Genomic DNA, 25,178 nt, shown 5'->3' on the forward strand with positions numbered 1-25,178 from the left:
CCTACTGCGCAACTACTGGTCAACTATGGGCCACCTACTGCGCAACTACTGGCCAACTATGGGCCACCTACTGCGCAACTACTGGCCAACTACTAGTCAACTACTGGCCAACTACTAGTCAACTACTAGCCAACTACTGGCCAACCAATGGCCAACTACTGGCCAACTACTAGCCAACTACTGGCCAACTACTGGCCAACTACTAGCCAACTACTGGCCAACTACTGGCCAACTAATGGCCAACTACTGGCCAACTAATGGCCAACTACTAGTCAACTACTAGCCAACTACTGGCCAACCAATGGCCAACTACTGGCCAACTACTGGCCAACCAATGGCCAACTACTGGCCAACTACTGGCCAACCAATGGCCAACTACTGGCCAACCAATGGCTAACTACTGGCCAACTACTGGCCAACTACTGGCCAACTACTGGCCAACTACTGGCCAACTACTGGCCAACTACTGGCCAACTACTGGCCAACTACTGGCCAGCTACTGGCCAGCTACTGGCCAACTACTATTAAACTCCTATCCAACTACTGGCCAACTACTGGCCAACTACTGGTCAACTACTGGCCAACTACTGGCTAAATACTGACCAAGTACTGGTCAACTACTGGCCAAATACTGGCTAAATACTGACCAAGTACTGGTCAAATACTGGCCAAATACTGGCTAAATACTGACCAAGTACTGGTCAACTACTGGCCAAGTACTGGTCAACTACTGGCCAACTACTGGCCAACTACTGGCCAAGTACTGGCCAACTACTGTCCAACTACTGTTTCCCACATGATATGTAAGTGAGTGCAAATGCATTCATATGTGTTTCAAGTGACATTGATCCTGGTTGGTTAGCTACCTGCAGATACATGCAGGGTAGTAACGTCATGAGTTGGGATTATGGTTCATTGTTTACCTAGCTAGCTAGCTACATGTCTTAAAAAAAAATACTCCACTATGCATGTAACCATTTCGGGTCCGTTCGTAAATTCAGCCTGGCCATCTACACCGATTTCAGAGCACTCTCGTCTGATTGTGCCAGAGCGCAGAATAACTGATGAATTTACGAACGCTCAACACCCGTTGAATACGGTCGGTGTCAGTAAACGTCGGGCAAGAAAACGTAAATTGTTCCCAGCAGCACAGTTTCAGTCACCACCACTCTGGATAACATGAAAACAGCCTAACCAGCTCTGCTAGGGGGAGTGAAATGGTCAGAGTGAGCTGTTCTCTCATTTGTATCTGGAAGTAGCTAGCAAGCTAGCCAACGTTAGCCAGTTAGCTTGGGTGCTTGAGTGCTGTTAGGACAGAACGCTCGGATTAACCCTTAAAGAAACGGGTGGGGTTAAAGATTAAGAGGGTGTGAATGATGCTGAATGTGTGTAGACAAAGAACAACTCTCCAGTAGGTACCAAAAATTCAAAGGCCATTTTCTCTAAAGTGAGTTTACAAGTTTATCAACTTTCAAAGCAGAATTACTTTCCCATTGTTTCTCAACTGTAGTGCACGATCTACCATTTTGCAGCTCTGAGTCTCTACTTTCATCCAAAAACGTCAATTTACATTTTTTGCTACATAAGACTGATTTAAGCCGAGTCGGTCACACATAGCAAACCATAACTCCCTTTGTCTGAAGACAAAGATTTTGTGTCTGGGAAAGAAACGGTGTAAAATGGAGGCTCTTTCTATAGCTATTGTAGGCAGTCTACAGACTAAACAGGGTGGTTGAGAGAGGGTGATGGACCCACCTGGTTCCTGGAGAGGTTACTCTGAGCAATGTTGTGGGCTGACAGGATGCCCTGAGCCCAAACTGGTGTGGCCCTTTCCAACAGAGATGCTGGCTGGAGGTGGGAAGAGATGAAAAGATGAAGAGAGGGAGGGGAAGGAGAGAGAGAGAGAGAGAGAGAGAGGGAGAGAGAGAGAGAGAGAGAGAAAATGAGAGTGAAAGAGAAGTGAGAGAGAGACAGTATTTTCAACAGATATACACGTATTTAGTTCAGTGTAAATTACTGGCATACGGAGACAACAGATTGATGTTAATTGCAGAATTACGCAGAATTAAAAGGGCCACATATCCAGTGCTGGGAGAGGTCCTGTTACCTTGGTGATCTTGCTGCCCCCGTCCTTTCCTTTCTTCCCCTTATTGGTAGAAGAGTGGTTGTGTCTGGCGCTGTCGTAGTCCACAAGCTTCCTGTCACGCTTAGCAATACGAGACTGAAGAAGAGGAAGATGAGCACGCCTCATCACACACAAGCGATGAAAGCAGCTGTACTGTATATGAATCGAAGCTAATCATCAGGAAGGGAGCACGACGATGAGGAAACTACCTTAAAGATCAGGGAACTGTCTAAGATATGATCATACCTTAATATCAGGGAACTGTCCAAGATACGTGTCCATAGATATCAAAGCATTGTCCACCAGCTTCTGATGGAAGTCGGTCCACAGAACATCTGTGTCCTGCAAACGAAACAAGGAAGCCGACATTAAATTACACCTTCACACACACGGACGAGACGCACGCACTCACAGCCGCACACACACACACACAAGACATGTCTTTACCTGTACAGAGGACAGACACTTAACGTAACTATCTACAACGTAAACATGATATGGTAGTACAGCTGAATGGCAGCCTACCTCAAAGCAGTACAGCTGAATGGCAGCCTACCTCAAAGCAGTACAGCTGAATGGCAGTCTACCTCAAAGCAGTACAGCTGAATGGCAGCCTACCTCAAAGCAGTACAGCTGAATGGCAGCCTACCTCAAAGCAGTACAGCTGAATGGCAGTCTACCTCAAAGCAGTACAGCTGAATGGCAGCCTACCTCAAAGCAGTACAGCTGAATGGCAGCCTACCTCAAAGCAGTACAGCTGAATGGCAGCCTACCTCAGAGTAGTACAGCTGAATGGCAGCCTACCTCAAAGCAGTACAGCTGAATGGCAGCCTACCTCAAAGTAGTACAGTTGAATGGCAGCCTACCTCAAAGCAGTACAGCTGAATGGCAGCCTACCTCAAAGCAGTACAGCTGAATGGCAGTCTACCTCAAAGCAGTACAGCTGAATGGCAGCATACCTCAAAGCAGTACAGCTGAATGGCAGCCTACCTCAAAGCAGTACAGCTGAATGGCAGCCTACCTCAAAGCAGTACAGCTGAATGGTAGCGTACCTCAAAGTAGTACAGCTGAATGGCAGCCTACCTCAAAGCAGTACAGGTGAATGGCAGCCTACCTCAAAGCAGTACAGGTGAATGGCAGCCTACCTCAAAGCAGTACAGCTGAATGGCAGCCTACCTCAAAGCAGTACAGCTGAATGGCAGCCTACCTCAAAGCAGTACAGCTGAATGGCAGCCTACCTCAAAGCAGTACAGCTGAATGGCAGACTACCTCAAAGCAGTACAGCTGAATGGCAGCCTACCTCAGAGTAGTACAGCTGAATGGCAGCCTACCTCAAAGCAGTACAGGTGATTGGCAGCCTACCTCAAAGCAGTACAGCTGAATGGCAGCCTACCTCAAAGCAGTACAGTTGAATGGCAGCCTACCTCAAAGCAGTACAGCTGAATGGCAGTCTACCTCAAAGCAGTACAGCTGAATGGCAGCCTACCTCAGAGTAGTACAGCTGAATGGTAGCGTACCTCAAAGCAGTACAGTTGAATGGCAGCCTACCTCAAAGCAGTACAGTTGAATGGCAGCCTACCTCAAAGCAGTACAGCTGAATGGCAGTCTACCTCAAAGCAGTACAGCTGAATGGCAGCCTACCTCAGAGTAGTACAGCTGAATGGCAGTCTACCTCAAAGCAGTACAGCTGAATGGCAGTCTACCTCAGAGTAGTACAGCTGATTGGCAGCCTACCTCACAGCAGTACAGCTGAATGGCAGTCTACCTCAAATATGTATAAACCAATCAGCTCCTTAAATAACCCTGAAGCTACATACCTTCCTGACGACGTAATAGTAATTCCTAGTTCTATCACTTCCACTGAGTGAGTAAAACACAAATGATTTATTTACCTCAAAGTTGTTTCTTCTCTAAGCCTTTATTTACACTAGAGAGAGAAGAATGTGGAGAACCAGGAAGGGACAAAATGAAGGACAAATAAAGCATGAATGAATGAACGAGAACAGATGATGAGCATAGCAAAAGTATAGGTAGTTACTGAGAAGAACACAATGGATATGAACCAGAAGGAGGGAACGGATGATGTAACAGAGGAGAGGGAGAGCCAAGGACTTAAAGCTGCAGTCTGGGATATGGGAAGCTGTTGAATGGTCATTTCAATTAGCAGGGCTGCCGTTTTATTCTTTTTTTGAATCCCAGAATGAGGTTTAATGCAGCTAAAACGGTCATCTGTTGGTAAAATAGACCAGAACCAGAAGCATGCTATGAAATTAATGGTCTGATGCCAAACTTTCCTACTCAACATATATGTACAGCTCCTACTTCTGTCCACAGAGAGCGGGGAGAGAGAGAGAGAGAGAGAGAGAGAGAGAGACAGACAGACAGAGAGACAGAGAGAGAGAGAGAGAGAGAGAGACTTCTGGTCTTTCTTTAACTTCTTTGGGAAAGGGGGGCAGTATTGAGTAGCTTGGATGAATAAGGTGCCCAGAGTAAACTGCTTGTTACCCAGGTCCAGTAGCTATGATATGCATATAAGTAGTAGATTTGGATAGAAAACACTCTAAAGTTTCCAAAACTTTTAAAATTATGTCTGTGAGTATAACAGAACTCATATGGCAGGCAAAAACCTGAGACAAATCCAACCAGGAAGTGGGAAATCTGAGGTTTGTAGTTTCATTTAAGTGATTGCCTATCAAATATGCTGTGTCTATGGGGCCAGATTGCACTTCCCAAGGCTTCCAGCAGATGTCAACAGTCTTTAGAAAGTTGTTTGAGGCTTCTATTGTGGATGGGGGTCGAATAAGAGCTGTTTCAACAAGTGGACTAAGCTGAGGCCAATGAGTTGTTTACTGCGCGGTCACGCGGGCGCACCGTTCCTTCTTTTTCCTCTGTAATGAATACGCTATTGTCCGGTTGGAATATTATTGAAGATTTATTTTAAAAAAGACCCTAAGGATTGATTGTGAACATCGTTTGACATGTTTCTACAAACTGTAATGGAACTCTTTTGACTTTTCGTCTGGATTTTGCGCTCGCGCATTGTGCCTTTTTGTTTTACATATTCACCCAACAGACTCCTATTTCCTGCATGTCTGGCGCCATTTCCATTAAGCGAGCCGACCCGAAGAGTCTACATGAGAAGTGGGAAAAAAGCCAGCAAAGAAAGAGACCAATAGCAAAGCTCAAAAAGCCCCAGTGCAAGAAAAAAAACGATGAATCTAAACAGTGTGTGAAGGTACGTACTGTTGTGACCAGCTTACTCAACCTAAACCGTTTCCTGGGTGAGAGAAGGTAGGTACGTACTGTTGTGACCAGCTTACTCAACCTAAACCGTTTCCTGGGTGAGAGAAGGTAGGTACGTACTGTTGTGACCAGCTTACTCAACCTAAACCGTTTCCTGGGTGAGAGAAGGTAGGTACGTACTGTTGTGACCCGCTTACTCAACCTGTGTAATAAACGCACCTGTGTAATAAACGCACCTGTGTAATAAACGCACCTGTGTAATAAACGCACCTGTGTAATAAACGCACCTGTGTAATAAACGCACCTGTGTAATAAACGCACCTGTGTAATAAACGCACCTGTGTAATAAACGCACCTGTGTAATAAACGCACCTGTGTAATAAACACACCTGTGTACCTGTGTAATAAACACACCTGTGTACCTGTGTAATAAACACACCTGTGTAATAAACACACCTGTGTAATAAACACACCTGTGTACCTGTGTAATAAACACACCTGTGTAATAAACACACCTGTGTAATAAACACACCTGTGTAATAAACACACCTGTGCTCCGCTGGCCTCTCTTTTAAAAAAAACGCTCCTTAGCTCTTAGAATCCTGGCAGAAAAAGCTAGACTATAATTATATTTTTTTGTTGCATTTTCTTATTCCAATAGAGTATTTGAAGAGGGACTCAAGCTCTTGTTTGATGAATGTTAAATACAGCAGCAAATAGAACTCACGGGTAGTTTGAAAGAAGAGCGAGCGCGGGATGGTGGTATACTATAACAGTTATTAATTCAGACCCATAACCATTCAGATGGTGGTATACTATAACAGTTATTAATTCAGACCCATTCAGATGGTGGTAGACTATAGCAGTTATTAATTCAGACCCATAACCATTCAGATGGTGGTAGACTATAACAGTTATTAATTCAGACCCATTCAGATGGTGGTAGACTATAGCAGTTATTAATTCAGACCCATAACCATTCAGATGGTGGTAGACTATAACAGTTATTAATTCAGACCCATAACCATTCAGATGGTGGTAGACTATAACAGTTATTAATTCAGACCCATATCCATTCAGATGGTGGTAGACTATAGCAGTTATTAATTCAGACCCATAACCATTCAGATGGTGGTAGACTATAACAGTTATTAATTCAGACCCATTCAGATGGTGGTAGACTATAACAGTTATTAATTCAGACCCATAACCATTCAGATGGTGGTAGACTATAACAGTTATTAATTCAGACCCATATCCATTCAGATGGTGGTAGACTATAGCAGTTATTAATTCAGACCCATAACCATTCAGATGGTGGTAGACTATAGCAGTTATTCATTCAGACCCATTCAGATGGTGGTAGACTATAGCAGTTATTAATTCAGACCCATAACCATTCAGATGGTGGTAGACTATAGCAGTTATTAATTCAGACCCATTCAGATGGTGGTAGACTATAGCAGTTATTCATTCAGACCCATTCAGATGGTGGTAGACTATAGCAGTTATTAATTCAGACCCATAACCATTCAGATGGTGGTAGACTATAACAGTTATTAATTCAGACCCATTCAGATGGTGGTAGACTATAGCAGTTATTAATTCAGACCCATTCAGATGGTGGTAGACTATAGCAGTTATTAATTCAGACCCATTCAGATGGTGGTAGACTATAGCAGTTATTCATTCAGACCCATAACCATTCAGATGGTGGTAGACTATAGCAGTTATTAATTCAGACCCATTCAGATGGTGGTAGACTATAGCAGTTATTAATTCAGACCCATAACCATTCAGATGGTGGTATACTATAACAGTTATTAATTCAGACCCATAACCATTCAGATGGTGGTATACTATAACAGTTATTAATTCAGACCCATAACCATTCAGATGGTGGTAGACTATAACAGTTATTAATTCAGACCCATTCAGATGGTGGTAGACTATAACAGTTATTAATTCAGACCCATAACCATTCAGATGGTGGTAGACTATAACAGTTATTAATTCAGACCCATATCCATTCAGATGGTGGTAGACTATAGCAGTTATTAATTCAGACCCATAACCATTCAGATGGTGGTAGACTATAGCAGTTATTCATTCAGACCCATTCAGATGGTGGTAGACTATAGCAGTTATTAATTCAGACCCATAACCATTCAGATGGTGGTAGACTATAGCAGTTATTAATTCAGACCCATTCAGATGGTGGTAGACTATAGCAGTTATTCATTCAGACCCATTCAGATGGTGGTAGACTATAGCAGTTATTAATTCAGACCCATAACCATTCAGATGGTGGTAGACTATAACAGTTATTAATTCAGACCCATTCAGATGGTGGTAGACTATAGCAGTTATTAATTCAGACCCATTCAGATGGTGGTAGACTATAGCAGTTATTAATTCAGACCCATTCAGATGGTGGTAGACTATAGCAGTTATTCATTCAGACCCATAACCATTCAGATGGTGGTAGACTATAGCAGTTATTAATTCAGACCCATAACCATTCAGATGGTGGTATACTATAACAGTTATTAATTCAGACCCATAACCATTCAGATGGTGGTAGACTATAACAGTTATTAATTCAGACCCATAACCATTCAGATGGTGGTATACTATAACAGTTATTAATTCAGACCCATAACCATTCAGATGGTGGTAGACTATAACAGTTATTAATTCAGACCCATAACCATTCAGATGGTGGTATACTATAACAGTTATTAATTCAGACCCATAACCATTCAGATGGTGGTAGACTATAACAGTTATTAATTCAGACCCATAACCATTCAGATGGTGGTAGACTATAGCAGTTATTCATTCAGACCCATTCAGATGGTGGTAGACTATAACAGTTATTAATTCAGACCCATAACCATTCAGATGGTGGTAGACTATAGCAGGTGTTAATTCAGACCCATTCAGATGGTGGTAGACTATAACAGTTATTAATTCAGACCCATATCCATTCAGATGGTGGTAGACTATAACAGTTATTAATTCAGACCCATATCCATTCAGATGGTGGTAGACTATAGCAGTTATTAATTCAGACCCATAACCATTCAGATGGTGGTAGACTATAGCAGTTATTAATTCAGACCCATAACCATTCAGATGGTGGTAGACTATAGCAGTTATTAATTCAGACCCATAACCATTCAGATGGTGGTAGACTATAGCAGTTATTAATTCAGACCCATAACCATTCAGATGGTGGTAGACTATAACAGTTATTAATTCAGACCCATTCAGATGGTGGTAGACTATATCAGTTATTAATTCAGACCCATTCAGATGGTGGTAGACTATAACAGTTATTAATTCAGACCCATATCCATTCAGATGGTGGTAGACTATAACAGTTATTAATTCAGACCCATTCAGATGGTGGTAGACTATATCAGTTATTAATTCAGACCCATTCAGATGGTGGTAGACTATAGCAGTTATTAATTCAGACCCATATCCATTCAGATGGTGGTAGACTATAGCAGTTATTAATTCAGACCCATAACCATTCAGATGGTGGTAGACCATAGCAGTTATTAATTCAGACCCATAACCATTCAGATGGTGGTAGACTATAGCAGTTATTAATTCAGACCCATAACCATTCAGATGGTGGTAGACTATAGCAGTTATTAATTCAGACCCATTCAGATGGTGGTAGACTATAGCAGTTATTAATTCAGACCCATTCAGATGGTGGTAGACTATAGCAGTTATTAATTCAGACCCATAACCATTCAGATGGTGGTAGACTATAGCAGTTATTAATTCAGACCCATAACCATTCAGATGGTGGTAGACTTTAGCAGTTATTAATTCAGACCCATTCAGATGGTGGTAGGCTATAGCAGTTATTAATTCAGACCCATAACCATTCAGATGGTGGTAGACTATAGCAGTTATTAATTCAGACCCATAACCATTCAATCTTCTTGAAGAGAAGTAAAAGCCTTCTGCATCTAATTTTAGTCCTATGTTATTCAAGCATGTCATTAGAATGTTATTAAAGATAAGGACAACAAAACTATTTTAATTGAACTGTTGAAAGTGAGGAAGGAATGAATGAAGCAATAGGGAGAGAAAGAGGAGGTAGGCTAATGACATTAGGGGAGATATTATGGAAGATATGCAACAGATTTCAAAATTGTTATTACATTTGCTCGCCTATACTTGTAAGTTTGTAGGATGCATATACTGCAACATAATCACATGTTCTTTCCCTGCTTTATCAGGGTTTGAATGATGTGTGTAATTCCAGTCCATATAATATAGTATAATATAATACAGTTCACCCTTAAAAAGATTAGCCTACTGAGAGCTAGTTTCATTTATTTACCCAAGAGAGCATAGCTACATTATGTTTTTCTGTCGTGCATAATGAGCAGTAGTCTATATCATATATTTATTGGATAACAGCACAATAAAAAAAAATGTGTTTTTGTTTTTTTGGCTTGGGCTCATTAAAGGTGGTTAATGTAGGGCTCATAAAATGTATTTAATATACGGCTCATCAGACTCAGGTAACATCAGGTTAGAATGTTCACGCTGATCAAAGCTCTGATCAAATGCAGACATATGTATATGCTTTAGAGTGCTGTAGAATGCTTTAGAATGCTTTAGAATGCTTTAGAGTGCTTTAGAATGTTTTAGAGTGCTGTAGAATGCTGTAGAATGTTTTAGAGTGCTTTAGAATGTTTTAGAGTGCTGTAGAATGCTGTAGAATGCTTCAGAGTGCTTTAGAATGTTTTAGAGTGCTGTAGAATGCTGTAGAATGCTTCAGAGTGCTTTAGAATGTTTTAGAATGCTTTAGAATGCTTTAGAATGCTTTAGAATGACACTTCCGATTTTAGCGGGAAATACTGGGTTACTGGTAGAAAAGTGATTTATTCTCGGGATGGAACATTTGTAAAATACTGGGAAAATATTCAACCCTAGTGTGTGTGGGGGAGGAAGAGAGAGTTGGAGAGAGAGCACAGTCAGGGAGCGAGAGGGAGTGACTGAGGGCTGAGAGACTGCGGGACTGAGCAAGAGAGAATTAGAGAGAGAGCACAGTCAGGGAACGAGAGGGAGTGACTGAGGGCTGAGAGACTGCAGGACTGAGGAAGAGAGAGAAAGGATAGAAGGATGGGTCAGTGAATTAAATTAATGTGACTTTAGTTGTGATAACTAAAGATGCCCTCTGACCTCAACGATGGAGTCCACGTCATCTTTGCCGTACCACTCCGGCTCGTACATGTCAGACAAACACTCCTGAAGGTTCTTGGAGGATTCGTGCATCGCTGTAGACAGACAGAGAGACAGGCAGACCGACAGACAGATAGACAGACAGACAGACAGACAGACAGACAGACAGACAGACAGACAGACAGACAGAGGCATCAGTGGAGAGGATTGTACAGACGAAAAGAAAGACTTATGGGCAGACACCATGACGGCAGTGTCTTATTGAATCATGTTTCTGCATTGAACATCAACACCTGGCATCTAATTGTTATAATCTCCATTGAGAATTTGTTTTTGTCCAGGACTAGGCTTAATCTATGTCTGGGAATCCAGCCCTAACATGCTTCCACACCGCTCGTGTTGCGTGCACGAGCCTTGCAGAATATTCACACGTACATGCTATTCAGTCATTTCATCCAAACTGCTCGCGCGCGCGTCAACGAGCGTCTGCGTAACCGGGCGCTAAAATAGAACTTGGCTCTATTTTTTTACGCATGACGCTCTGCAAGTCCCGCCTCTCCCATCTCCTCATTGGTTTTTCAGGACCATGTATCCACCTGAGTGATTGAGAGACGAACTGGAGGTTCACACTCCAGTCCAGTTGGTGGTGGTAATGCACTTTAAAATGTGTTGACAACCGCCATATAAAATCCATAGAAGAAGAAGAAGAAGAAGTGATTACTAGAAAATAACCTTTCTGTGGATTAATTGTCAGAGTAGAGAACAGTTTTGTGTGACTCAAAATGGGTCCAGAATTAAAGGACCTCGCTAACTAAATGTCCATGAATGTTTCATGTGTGTTTTCGACCTGTCCCCAAATTGAATATAGTTGGTTCAGAGTTCATTTTGATATTTCAACGTGCGTGTTTTGATCGTGTCTGACGTGAACGGACAAAATCAACAATGCTCTCGATGGCGCACGCGGGTGCGCGCACGTGCCCAGAGTAGTCAGCATGTTAGAGTCTCGATTTAAATTATAATCTTACTTTGTACTGCAGTCAGGTATGCTCTGAGGTCTTTTTGCAGTTTGGATCCCTCTGTCTGAAAAGGGAACATAAAACATCTCATTGTACACAGATCTTTGTTTTAGGGGAGTCAGATCATTTTAAAAGACTAATATTGTTTGTTGACTCTTACATATTGTTTGTTGAAGTTGATCACTCCCTCCTCAAATGCAACATCTCTGGTTTCATCTGCTTTACCCAGCTTCTGCATTACCTGGGAAAAGACATTGAACAAGACATGCCTTTAACATTACTCTTTATCCTGGCCATTTATACAGGAGAGGTATACATGTAAAACAATCCTTGTCTCGTTTATACAGCAGATGTATATATGTAAACAATCCTTGTCTCATTTAAACAGCAGATGTATATATGTAAACAATCCTTGTCTCATTTAAACAGCAGATATACAGGTACGCCCTACAGACTCGGCCTAGCTCCTCATGTATCAGACACCTAGCAGAGCTGGTACTCAAAAATAACTGTCATATGACTAGAAGTTACTTTTTCCTTCAAATTAAAGGAACTGCTATGGGGAGAACGATGGCCCCCAATTTTGACATTCTTCATATGGAACTCTTACAAACATGATCGAATTCTCAACCCTGAGAAAAATACCTTTCTATCCAAGATCAAACTATATCGACGTTATATAGATGATATATTGGCATTAACCTGATGTTCAGTGCGTATCTTAAAAAGTCCAATGGTCATTTTCGTTTCACCATGGACTTTGATTACTTTAGTGTCAGCTTCCTTGACATTCAGATCACCAAAGAAAACTACACGCTCGTCACCGATCTATACAGGAAGCCTGCAGATCGAAAGACGCTTCTAAGAAGTGATAGTTTCCTCTGAAGAAAAGCCTCCCAACCAGTCAGTTTAAACGTGTCCGTAGAACCTGTAGCGCTGACGCTGCTCTGCCCAACAAAGTACAGTTTTGATGAACAGATTTCGGGATAGAGATTATTCTGAGGAGTGCCTACAATCAGCTGGGGAATGGACACTAGCCAATTGGATAGCTTGAAATCCTCTGTGCGCAAAAATACTGACCCGAGGATAGAATGTTTGTGGAATATTCTCCTCTGGGAAATGCCATGCAAGATACAATTAAAAAACATTGGTACATTGTCAGTTCAGACCCCAGATGATTCAGTTCAGACCCCAGATGATTCAGTTCAGACCCCAGATGATTCAGTTCAGACCCCAGATGATTCAGTTCAGACCTCAGATGATTCAGTTCAGACCTAAGATGATTCAGTTTAGATCCCAGATAATTCAGTTCAAACCCCAGATGATTCTGTTCAGACCTCAGATGATTCAGTTCAGACCCCAGATAATTCAGTTCAGACCTCAGATGATTCAGTTCAGACCCCAGATGGTTCAGTTCAGACCCCAGATGGTTCAGTTCAAACCCCATATCACAAAGACAGGCTCAGGGTAGATCATTTACAGTGTAATAGATAACTATGCTATGTTGAAACAAACAAACAAAAATCCGGGGAAACAAATAGCTACTTTGGAGTTGACTACAACTATTTGAGTACAGATCTCAGAAAGCAAATACTTTTTATAAATATTTGAATATTATTAGATTGGCTGCCTTCAAATAATGGCAGAGCTGTATCTTGAACTGCATGTTGAAGATAGAAAAAGAATGAATAGAGCACACACAATCTCCTATGCTATCTGACAATCATATTGGATCTACACAATACATTTCTACGTGAACATTATGTAAATGTCCATTCTCCTGAAAGTGCATTGCCTCAGGTGTACATAATCAAGTCAAACCAAATTAACTAATGATATGTTGTACAGGTAAGTATAAATACGTTGTGACGCTCAACTACTGTGTGACTCTTTCAACATGCCACTGAAAAGGTTGAAAGCTGCAATAGATTTTATGATACCTGAAAATATTGCAGAATAATTCAAAGTCATTCGCAAACATTGCAAATAAGCAAGTTTGGATGCTTACACAGCAAATGGTCCATTGTTAAAAAACAAATAAATTAAATCAACACTGAAAGTGTTGAGTCTGTGGACACATAAAGACACTGGAACAGTGTTAAATTAACACACTGCTTAGTGTAAAGCCTTAGTTAAATATTTCCCAGAGTGCCTTTCCTTTTTAGTAAAATTGTAGAGTTACCACCCATGACTGTATTTGTTAGTGACATGGTTGTTACATTCATCTGTGTTTGGTGCTTCAGACCAGCTAGTCAGATACTAAGCCAATATGTAAAAAAACTATTTTTTTTGCACAATACCATACGTATTTCATAAGGCATTATTCTGAGGGCCTAGTTTTACCCCAATATAGAGACCTGAAACTCATACACATCACTTTGCATCAAAACCATGCCCAACATTATCATATTTCCCAGCATGCTCTATTCTCGGTTTATTTTTTTAATTTTTTTATTATTTTTTCAATATCTATGTTTGTGCATGTACATTTATTACATGTATTGATTAATCTTATGCTACACAAAGATAATAACATAACATTTTCTAAAACTAATCCAATCATTTAGTTAGATTTTTTTGGCATCCGTTTACAGAAATGTTTGTTCCAGTTTAAATGCCTTAGGTAATTATAATCCACCCAATATATGTAGTAACTCCCTTGTTATGCAATAATCAAAAGCACTTTCCAAACTTCTATGTAACAACAATGTTGATTTGTAATATAATCACAACGTTACTACACATGTATAAAAACTGGATGTCAAGTGTTACTGCGTTACCTTACGTCACTCACTATTAACGTTTACGTGTCGTGTCATTTGGAAGCTCAAAAGTGTTTCTGTTTTTAAATCCACCTATAGGCTAGATTAAGATTCATATCAAAGAGCCTTCCCAACCATGTGCCAATGATCTTATATCTAGACTTTCAACTAACTGTTGTAGTTTTTTTGGTTATTCATGACATATTTGGTAGCCATCAAATAAAACATTTGAAAAAATATATATGTTTTCAAATAACTTGCATATAATGTGTTATAATACCTATTAATATTTTTCTTCCACTTTTACATTACAGAGTATTTTGTGTAGATCGTTGACAAAAAAACAAAAAAAAACAAATTCAATCCATTTGAATGCCACTTTGTAACAAAAAAAAATGTTTAAAAAACAAACGTAAAGGGGTGTGAATACTTTCTGAAGAAACTGTACATGTTGTCCATCCCACACCTCCCATCCAGTCTGCTGTCCAATAGGATACAAGGCCACTAATACCATCAGGTCATTCCCTCCCTCTGCTGTCCAATAGGATACAAGGCCACACCTCCCATCCAGTCATTCCCTCCCTCTGCTGTCCAATAGGGATACAAGGCCACACCTCCCATCCAGTCATTCCCTCCCTCTGCTGTCCAATAGGGATACAAGGCCACACCTCACATCCAGTCATTCCCTCCCTCTGCTGTCCAATAGGATACAAGGCCACACCTCCCATCCAGTCATTCCCTCCCTCTGCTGTCCAATAGGGATACAAGGCCACACCTCCTATCCAGTCATTCCCTCCCTCTGCTGTCCAATAGGGATACAAGGCCACACCTCACATCCAGTCATTCCCTCCCTCTGCTGTCCAATAGGATACAAGGCCACTAATACCATCAGGTCATTCCCTCCCTCTGCTGTCCAATAGGGATACAAGGCCACACCTCCCATCCAGTCATTCCCTCCCTCTGCTGTCCAATAGGGATACAAGGCCACACCTCCCATCCAGTCATTCCCTCCCTCTGCTGTCCAATAGGATACAAGGACACACCTCCTATCCAGTCATTCCCTCCCTCTGCTGTCCAATAGGGATACAAGGCCACACCTCCCATCCAGTCATTCCCTCCCTCTGCTGTCCAATAGGATACAAGGCCACACCTCCCATCCAGTCATACCCTCCCTCTGCTGTCCAATGGGATACAAGGCCACACCTCCCATCCAGTCATTCCCTCCCTCTGCTGTCCAATAGGATACAAGGCCACTAATACCATCAGGTCATATACCATTTGACTTACAGCTAATTTAAGTATTTTTATTACATTTTAAATTCACTACTGTATTTCAAATCTAACCGGAAACGGAATGCTTTTAGGTTATTGGTGCTGCATGGAATGTAATCGACAATATTGTTATTGAATAGTCGCTGCACTATAGCAGGCCAGATCAGGGAATTAATTCAATTTGCAGAACATAAATCGCTTTAGCTATACAATTACTTATATTGCTCAATTTCTACATGCATATCTACATGTTTGCGGCCGATAGGTATACTGTAAAAAGGAATGTGTATAAATGAAATAACGGATGACTTAAGGACATATCCTGACGACCGTAGGCCTACTAGGGTTTTTAAAGGTTGACGGTCATGATGATGCGTCATTGAGTCCTCTCCGGTGATGTCATGTGGATGAAACCAGATATAACGGAAAATAACGCATTTACGTTATTCAATATCTTACCTTCTCTTGGGCCCGTGTTAATTTTTTCTGCACGTTACTGGCAAGTTTCCCCGCAGTAACCCCCTTCCCCATCCCCATCTCTGCCATTTTGTCTTCCCGATGAGCTCTCGATTCAATATAATAAAAATAACGACTGTCTACCGAGGAAGAAGCGACATCAACGTCGACGGAAAACGTAGTCACCACTCGTGATAGTAGGCCTATGTAACTGTAACGTTTCGAAACGGGTGTCTGTGTGTGGCGAACAGACACAGTGATGGTTTTTCCAGTTTCCAGCTATGCGTAGGGTGGCCTACCGTTATGTCAGTCAGATGATAATAATAACCAATGCAGAAGGGTTGCCCCTTAAAGCGACAAGCTCACGAGCCCACTGCTCAATCCAGTATTTACTTACAACAACTGTAGTTTGCCCTTTATGCACTTGGTGGCGACATTGCTTTGCTCAGCTCACCAAATAAAATTGAAAGTTTAGCTTGGACTAATGCTTGTCTTTTCACTGTGTGAGGAAGTATTGGAAAATCAGTATTGGAAACACAACCAGACCAAAACAATAGGCTAGATACAGACAAAGGCTGGGGTTAGTGTCACTGCGTCATACCTACATACTGTAACTTATTCTGTGGGAACACAGACGGTATAGCGCTGTCCATGGTGCTGAATGACTTTTCAGTCTACAAGTACAGCTTTGGTACCTGTTGTGGTGCTGATCGGACAGCAGAGTTATGCGTGTGACTGTTGTGGACCACGGACAAAGCACGAGGAAAGGGTTTGGCCTTCAAATATGCTCTATACACACTGTACATACACTATATACACTAAATACACAACACACTATATACACTATACACACTATATAAACATACAGTTGAAGTCGGAAGTTTACATACACCTTAGCCAAATACATTTATTCTCGGTTTTTCACAATTCCTGACATTTAATCCTAGTAAAAAATTCCCTGTCTTAGGTCAGTTAGGATCACCACTTTGTTTTAAGAATGTGAAATGTCAGAATAGTAGTAGAGAGATTTATTTATTTCAGCTTTTATTTATTTCATCACATTCCCAGTGGGTCAGAAGTTTACATACACTCAATTAGTATTTGGTAGCGTTGCCTTTACATTTTTTAACTTGGGTCAAATGTTTCGTGTAGCCTTCCATAAGCTTCCCACAACAAGTTGGGTGAATTTGGCCCATTCCTCCTGACAGAGCTGATGTAACTGAGTCAGGTTTGTAGGCCTCCTTGCTCACACACACTTTTTCAGTGCTGCCCACAAATTTTCTATGGGATTGAGGTCAGGGCTTGTGATGGCCACTCCAATACCTTGACTTTCTTGTCCAGAAGCCATTTTGCCACAACTTTGGAAGTATTCTTGGGGTCATTGTCTATTTGGAAGACCCATTTGCGACCAATCTTTAACGTCCTGACTGATGTCTTGACATGTTGCTTCAATATATCCACATAATTTCCCCTCCTCATGATGCCGTCTATTTTGTGAGGTGCACCAGTCCCTCCTGCAGCAAAGCACCCCCACAACATGATGCTGCCACCCCCGTGCTTCACGGTTGGGATGGTGTTCTTCGGGCTTGCAAGCGTCCCCCTTTTTCCTCCAAACATAACAATGGTAATTACGGGCAAACAGTTCTATTTTTGTTTCATCAAACCAGAGGACATTTCTCCAAACAGTACAATCTTTGTCACGATGTGCAGTTGCAAACCGTAGTCTGGCTTTTTTTATGGCAGGTTTGGAGCAGTGGCTTCTTCCTTGCTGAGCGACAATTCAGGTTATGTCGATATAGGACTAGTTTTTACTGTGGATACAGATACTTTTGTACCTGTTTCCTCCAGCATCTTCACAAGGTCCTTTGCTGTTGTTCTGGGATTGATTTTCACGTTTTGCACCAAAGTACATTCATCTCTAGGAGACAGAACGTGTCTCCTTCCTGAGCGGCATGACGGCTGCGTGGTCCCATGATGTTTATACTTGTGTACTATTGTTTGTACAGATGAACGTGGTACATTCAGGCGTTTGTAAATTGCTCCCAAGGATGAACCAGATTTGTGGAGGTCTATCATTTTTTTTCTGAGGTCTTGGCTGATTTCTTTTGATTTTCCCATAATGTCAAAGAGGCACTGAGTTGGAAGGTAGGCCTTGAAATACATCCAGAGGTACGCCTCCAGTTGGCTCAAATGATGTCAATTAGCCTATCAGAAGCTTCCAAAACCATTACATTTTCTGGAATTCTATAAGCTGTTTATAGGCACAGTCAACTTAGTGTATTTAAACGTCTGACCTACTGGAATTGTGATACAATAAGTTAAATAATTTGTCTGGAAACAATTGTTGGAAAAATTACTTGTGTCATGCAAAAAGTAGATGTCCTAACCGACTTGCCAAAACTATAGTTTGTTAACATTACATTTGTGGAGTGGTTGAAGAACGATTTTTGATGACTCCAACCTAAGTGTATGTAGACTTCCGACTTCAACTGTATACAAACTATAGACACAATATACACTAAAAACACTATATACACTATACATGCTATATACACTATATAAACTATATATATCATATACACTATATACACTTTATACACTATATACACAATATACACTATATACACTATAAACACTATATACACTATGTAAACTATGTACACAATACACACTATATACACAATATATACTGTACATACAATATAGACTATATACACTATACAAACTATACACACTATGTACACTATACACACTATATACACAGTACACACAAAATACACGATATACACTATATACACTCTGTACACAATACACACTATATACACTATATATACTATACACACTCTATATACTGTACATACTATATACACTATATACACAATATACACTATATATACACTGTACATACTATATACACTATTTACACTATATATACTATATATACTGTACATATTATATACACTATTTACACTATACACACTATATATACCGTACATACTATATACACTAAATACACTATATACACTGTACACACTATATACACTATTTACACAATATACACTGTACCACATACGCTATATATACTATATAAACTATATCCACTATATACACACCATATACACTACATTTACTAAACACTATATACACTATATATCATATATACAATATGTATACTGTACACTGTACTTTATACACTATGTAAACTATATACACAATATACACTATATACACAATACACACTATAAACACTATATACACAATATAAGATATATACACTATGTACACAATACACACGATATACACTATATACACTATACACACTCTATACACTATATATACTGTACATACTATTTACACTATATACACACCATATACATTATATTTACTAAACGCTATATACACTATATATATGATATACACAATACACAATGTACACACTATATATACACTATATACACTATACAAACTATATACACAATATATACTGTACATACCATATACACTTTTTACACTATACACTCTATATATACTGTACATACCACATACACTATAAATACTATATAAACTATATACACTATATACACACCATATACACTATATTTACTAAACACTATATATCAAATATATATTATATACACAATATACAAATTATATATACTATATACAGTATACAAACTATATACACAATATATACTGTACATACTATATACACTTTTTACACTATACACACTATATATACTGTACATACCACAAACACTATAAATACTATATAAACTACATACACTATATACACACCATATACACTATATTTACTAAACACTATATACACTATATATATTAAATACACAATACACAATTTACACACTATATACACTATACAAACTATATACACAATATATACTGTAGATACCACATACACTATATATATATATTATATACACAATGTCTAATATATACACTGTGCACTATATAAAATATATACAGTATACACACTATACATACAATATATACACAATATATACTATTTACATGATATATACTATACCCTATATACACAATAGACTATTTACACAATACATTATTCAACCTATATAAACTATATATACTAAAACGGTATACAATATAAACTATATACACTATATATACTATATTGATACTCTATATCAATCAATCAATCACATGTATTTATTAAGCTCTTCTTACATCAGCTGATATCACAAAGTGCTGTACAGAAACCCAGCCAAAAACCCCAAACAGAAAGCAATGCAGGTGTAGAAGCATATACACTATGTACACAATATATACTATATACACTATATACAGGATACACACTATACATACATTATATACACAATACAAACTATATACACAATATATACTGTACATACCATATACACTTTTTACACTATACACTCTATATATACTGTACATACCACATACACTATAAATACTATATAAACTATATACACTATATACACACCATATACACTATATTTACTAAACACTATATATCATATATATATTATATACACAATATACAAATTATATATACTATATACAGTATACAAACTATATACACAATATATACTGTACATACTATATACACTTTTTACACTATACACACTATATATACTGTACATACCACAAACACTATAAATACTATATAAACTACATACACTATATACACACCATATACACTATATTTACTAAACACTATATACACTATATATATTAAATACACAATACACAATTTACACACTATATACACTATACAAACTATATACACAATATATACTGTAGATACCACATACACTATATATATATATTATATACACAATGTCTAATATATACACTGTGCACTATATAAAATATATACAGTATACACACTATACATACAATATATACACAATATATACTATTTACATGATATATACTATACCCTATATACACAATAGACTATTTACACAATACATTATTCAACCTATATAAACTATATATACTAAAACGGTATACAATATAAACTATATACACTATATATACTATATTGATACTCTATATCAATCAATCAATCACATGTATTTATTAAGCTCTTCTTACATCAGCTGATATCACAAAGTGCTGTACAGAAACCCAGCCAAAAACCCCAAACAGAAAGCAATGCAGGTGTAGAAGCATATACACTATGTACACAATATATACTATATACACTATATACAGGATACACACTATACATACATTATATACACAATACAAACTATATACACGATATACACTATATATGCACTAAAATACACTATGTACACTATATACACTATATACAATATATACACTACATACTATACACACTATACATACTCTATACACTATATACACTATACATACTATATAAACTATATACACTATGTACACTATAGACACCATATACACCCCAAATTCACTATATATACACAATACACAGCATACCATATACACTATATACACCATAAATACTATATACACCATATATACTATATACACTATGTACACAGTATACAGTACACACACTATACATACACTATATACACTATACACACTATATATGATACATTATGAACACTATATATACTATGCACTATATATACTGTATATACTATACACTACACCCGTATACACTATATATACATACACTATATATACTGTATATACTATACACTACACCCGTATACACTATATATACATACACTATATATACTGTATATACTATACACTACACCTGTATACACTATATATACTATACACTATATATACTGTATATACTATACACTATACTCTTTATACACTATTTATACTATACGTTATACTCTTTATACACTATATATACGACAGAATATTCTCTCTACACTATATATACTATAAACTATATATTCTATACACTATATACCATACATACACACTATTTACACTTTATACACAATATGTGCTGTATACACTATACACTATATACACTTTACACGCTATACATACACTATGTACACAATATATACAATACACTATAAACACTATACATGCTATACACTATATACACAATACAGTATTCACACTATATACACTATTTATTCTATAAGCTATATACACTCTATTTACTATACACTATATATATTATACACTATATACAATTATTTAAATTGTTTAGTTCTTTTATCTCTTATTCTTATCCGTATATTTTGAAACTGCAATGTTGGTTTGGGGCTCGTAAGTATATACACTATATACAATATTCACACTACACATACACTATGTACACTATATACACTATATATATAACGCAGTAGATACACTATACACTATGTACACTACATATACTATACACGGTATATACTTTACACTATATACTATATATACACTATATACAATATATGCACTGCACACTATGTACACTATATATACTATACACTATATACACTAAGTATACTATACACTATATACACTAAATACATACATCAATTCAAAATCAAATCAAATTTTATTTGTCACATACACGTGGTTAGCAGATGTTAATGCGAGTGTAGCGAAATGCTTGTGCTTCTAGTTCCGACCATGCAGTAATATCTAACAAGTAATCTAACCTAACAATTTCACAACGACTACCTTATACACACAGGTGTAAAGGAATGAATATGAATATATACATGGAAATATATGAATGAGTGATGGCTGAACGGCATAGGCAAGATGCAGTAGATGGTATAGAGTACAGTATATACATATGAGATGAGTAATGTAGGGTATGTAAACATTATATAAAGTGGCATTGTTTAAAGTGGCTCGTGGTACATTTATTGCATAATTCTTTCAATTTTAAAATGGCAGCAGCCACTCGATGTTAGTGATGGCTGTTTAAAACTTCTTTGGGATAGGGGGCGGTATTTTGACGTTCGAATGAAAAGCGTGCCCAAAGTAAACTGCCTGCTACTCAGGCCCAGAGGCTAGGATATGCATATAATTGGTGGATCTGGATAGAAAACACTCTAAAGATTTTGAAACTGTTAAAATAATGTCTGTGAGTATAACAAAACTTATTTGGCAGACGAAACCACGAGGACAAACCATCCAGGACATTTTTTTTTTGGAGTTCACTGTGTTTTCAATTAGTTTCTATGGTGAACTAGATTTATGAGGCACCTGGTTGCAGTTCCTTTGGCTTTCACTAGATGTCAACAGTCTTTAGAAATCGGTTGATGTTTTTCCTTTGAAATGAAGAAGTACGGCTATTCAGAATGAGAGTCAAGCCAAGTGGACTCTTTTCTTTGGGGAGTTCGACCTGTAGCTCGCTCCACTTTGATTTCATCTGCTATTGAACACAGTATATTCTGTCTTAAATTTGATAGATTATTTACGTTTTAGGATACCTAAGGATGGATTAGGAAAGTTGTTTGAAATGTTTAGACAAAGTTTACAGGTAATTTATTTGATAATTTGTAGTCATGTTGGGCGAGTTGGAAGCGGTGTTTTTCTGAATCAAACGCTCCAAATGAATTGACATTTGGGGATATAAAAAAGGAGTTAATCGAACAAAATGACCATTTGTGATGTTTTTGGGACATATTGGAGTGCCAACAAAAGATCTTCAAAGGTAAGGCATGAATTACATCGTTATTTCTGACTTTTGTGTCACCACCTGCCTGGTTGAAAATGATTGTTATGCATTTGTAGGGTGGGGTGCTGTCCTCAGATAATCGCATGGTTTGCTTTCGCCGTGAAGCCTTTTTGAAATCTAACACCTTTGCTGGATTAACAAGACGTTAAGCTTTATTTTGACGTATTGCATGTATATTTTCAAGAATGTTGAATATTTACAATTCTGTAGTTTGAATTTGGTGCCCTGCACTTTCACTGGATGTTGGTCAGCTGGGACGCTACCGTCCCACCTAGCCTAGAGAGGTTTTAACAGTCTGATGGCCTTGAAATAGAAGCTGTTTTTCAGTCTCTCTGTCCCCACTTTGATGCACCTGTACTGACCTCGCCTTCTGGATGATAGCGGGGTGAACAGGCAGTGGCTCGGGTGGTTTGTCACGGCCGTCTGAAGAAGAGGGAGTGGATCAAAGCGCAGCGTGATAAGTCTTCATGATTTCTCGATTCTGCATCTGTAAAAGTTTGTGAGTGTTTTTGGTGACAAGCCGAATTTCTTCAGCCTCCTGAGGTTGAAGGGTGGACCAATTCAGTTTGTCAGTGAAGTGTAGGCCGAGGAACTTAAAATTTTCCACTTTCCAAAAACGTAATACACTATATACACTATATATACTACACACTATATACACTAAATATACTATACACACTATATACACAAAATATACTATACACTATATGCACTATATATACCATACACGATATACACTATATACACTATACACTATATACAGTATATACACAATACAGTATTCACACTATATAAATGATATATACTATAAACTATATACACTATATACACTATACACTATATATACTATACAGTATATACACTATACATTTTAAACTCAATACAGTATTCACATTATATACACTATATATACTATAAACGATATACATTATATGCACTATACATGCAATGCACTACATATACACTCTATACACTATATACACTATATTCACTAAAAACACTATAAATACTATACACTATATTCACTAAATACACTATAAATACTATACACTATATACACAATATATACTATACACTATATACACTAAATATACTACACACTATATACACTAAATATAATATACACTAAATCTACTACACACTATATACACTAAATATACTACACACGATATACACTATATACGTTAAATATACTATGCACCATATACAATAAATATAATATACACTATATATACTAAATATACTATACACTATATACACTAAATATACTATACACTATATACACTAAATAGAATATCCACTATATACACTATATATACTATACACTATATACACTAAATATACTACATACTATATACACAAAATATACTATACACTATATGCACTATATACACTAAATATACTTTACACTGTATACACTAAATATACTATACACCATATACACTAAATAC

The 25,178-nt window shown here is 38.0% G+C and overlaps 1 protein-coding gene across 2 annotated transcripts in view; it reads right to left on the reverse strand.

Moving 5' to 3' along the window:
• LOC129816946 (myc box-dependent-interacting protein 1) overlaps window positions 1-16,427 on the reverse strand; it is a 52,475-nt gene extending 36,048 nt beyond the window's left edge. Inside the window, exons 1-7 of one of the 2 annotated variants that reach the window (XM_055871929.1) lie at window positions 16,095-16,427; window positions 11,762-11,842; window positions 11,611-11,665; window positions 10,586-10,680; window positions 2,372-2,467; window positions 2,108-2,221; window positions 1,756-1,848 (exon numbers count right to left, since the gene is read on the reverse strand). In XM_055871929.1, the coding sequence (XP_055727904.1) occupies window positions 1,756-1,848; window positions 2,108-2,221; window positions 2,372-2,467; window positions 10,586-10,680; window positions 11,611-11,665; window positions 11,762-11,842; window positions 16,095-16,181 (621 nt within the window). In that variant the 5' untranslated portion in view covers window positions 16,182-16,427. The remainder of the gene's footprint in view (window positions 1-1,755; window positions 1,849-2,107; window positions 2,222-2,371; window positions 2,468-10,585; window positions 10,681-11,610; window positions 11,666-11,761; window positions 11,843-16,094) is intronic. The other variant, XM_055871930.1, reaches the window with a different exon arrangement.
• Between the last annotated feature and the right edge of the window lie 8,751 nt (window positions 16,428-25,178).

The sequence above is a fragment of the Salvelinus fontinalis genome, chromosome 19 (genome assembly GCF_029448725.1).
Source record: "Salvelinus fontinalis isolate EN_2023a chromosome 19, ASM2944872v1, whole genome shotgun sequence".
Lineage (NCBI taxonomy): Eukaryota > Metazoa > Chordata > Actinopteri > Salmoniformes > Salmonidae > Salvelinus > Salvelinus fontinalis.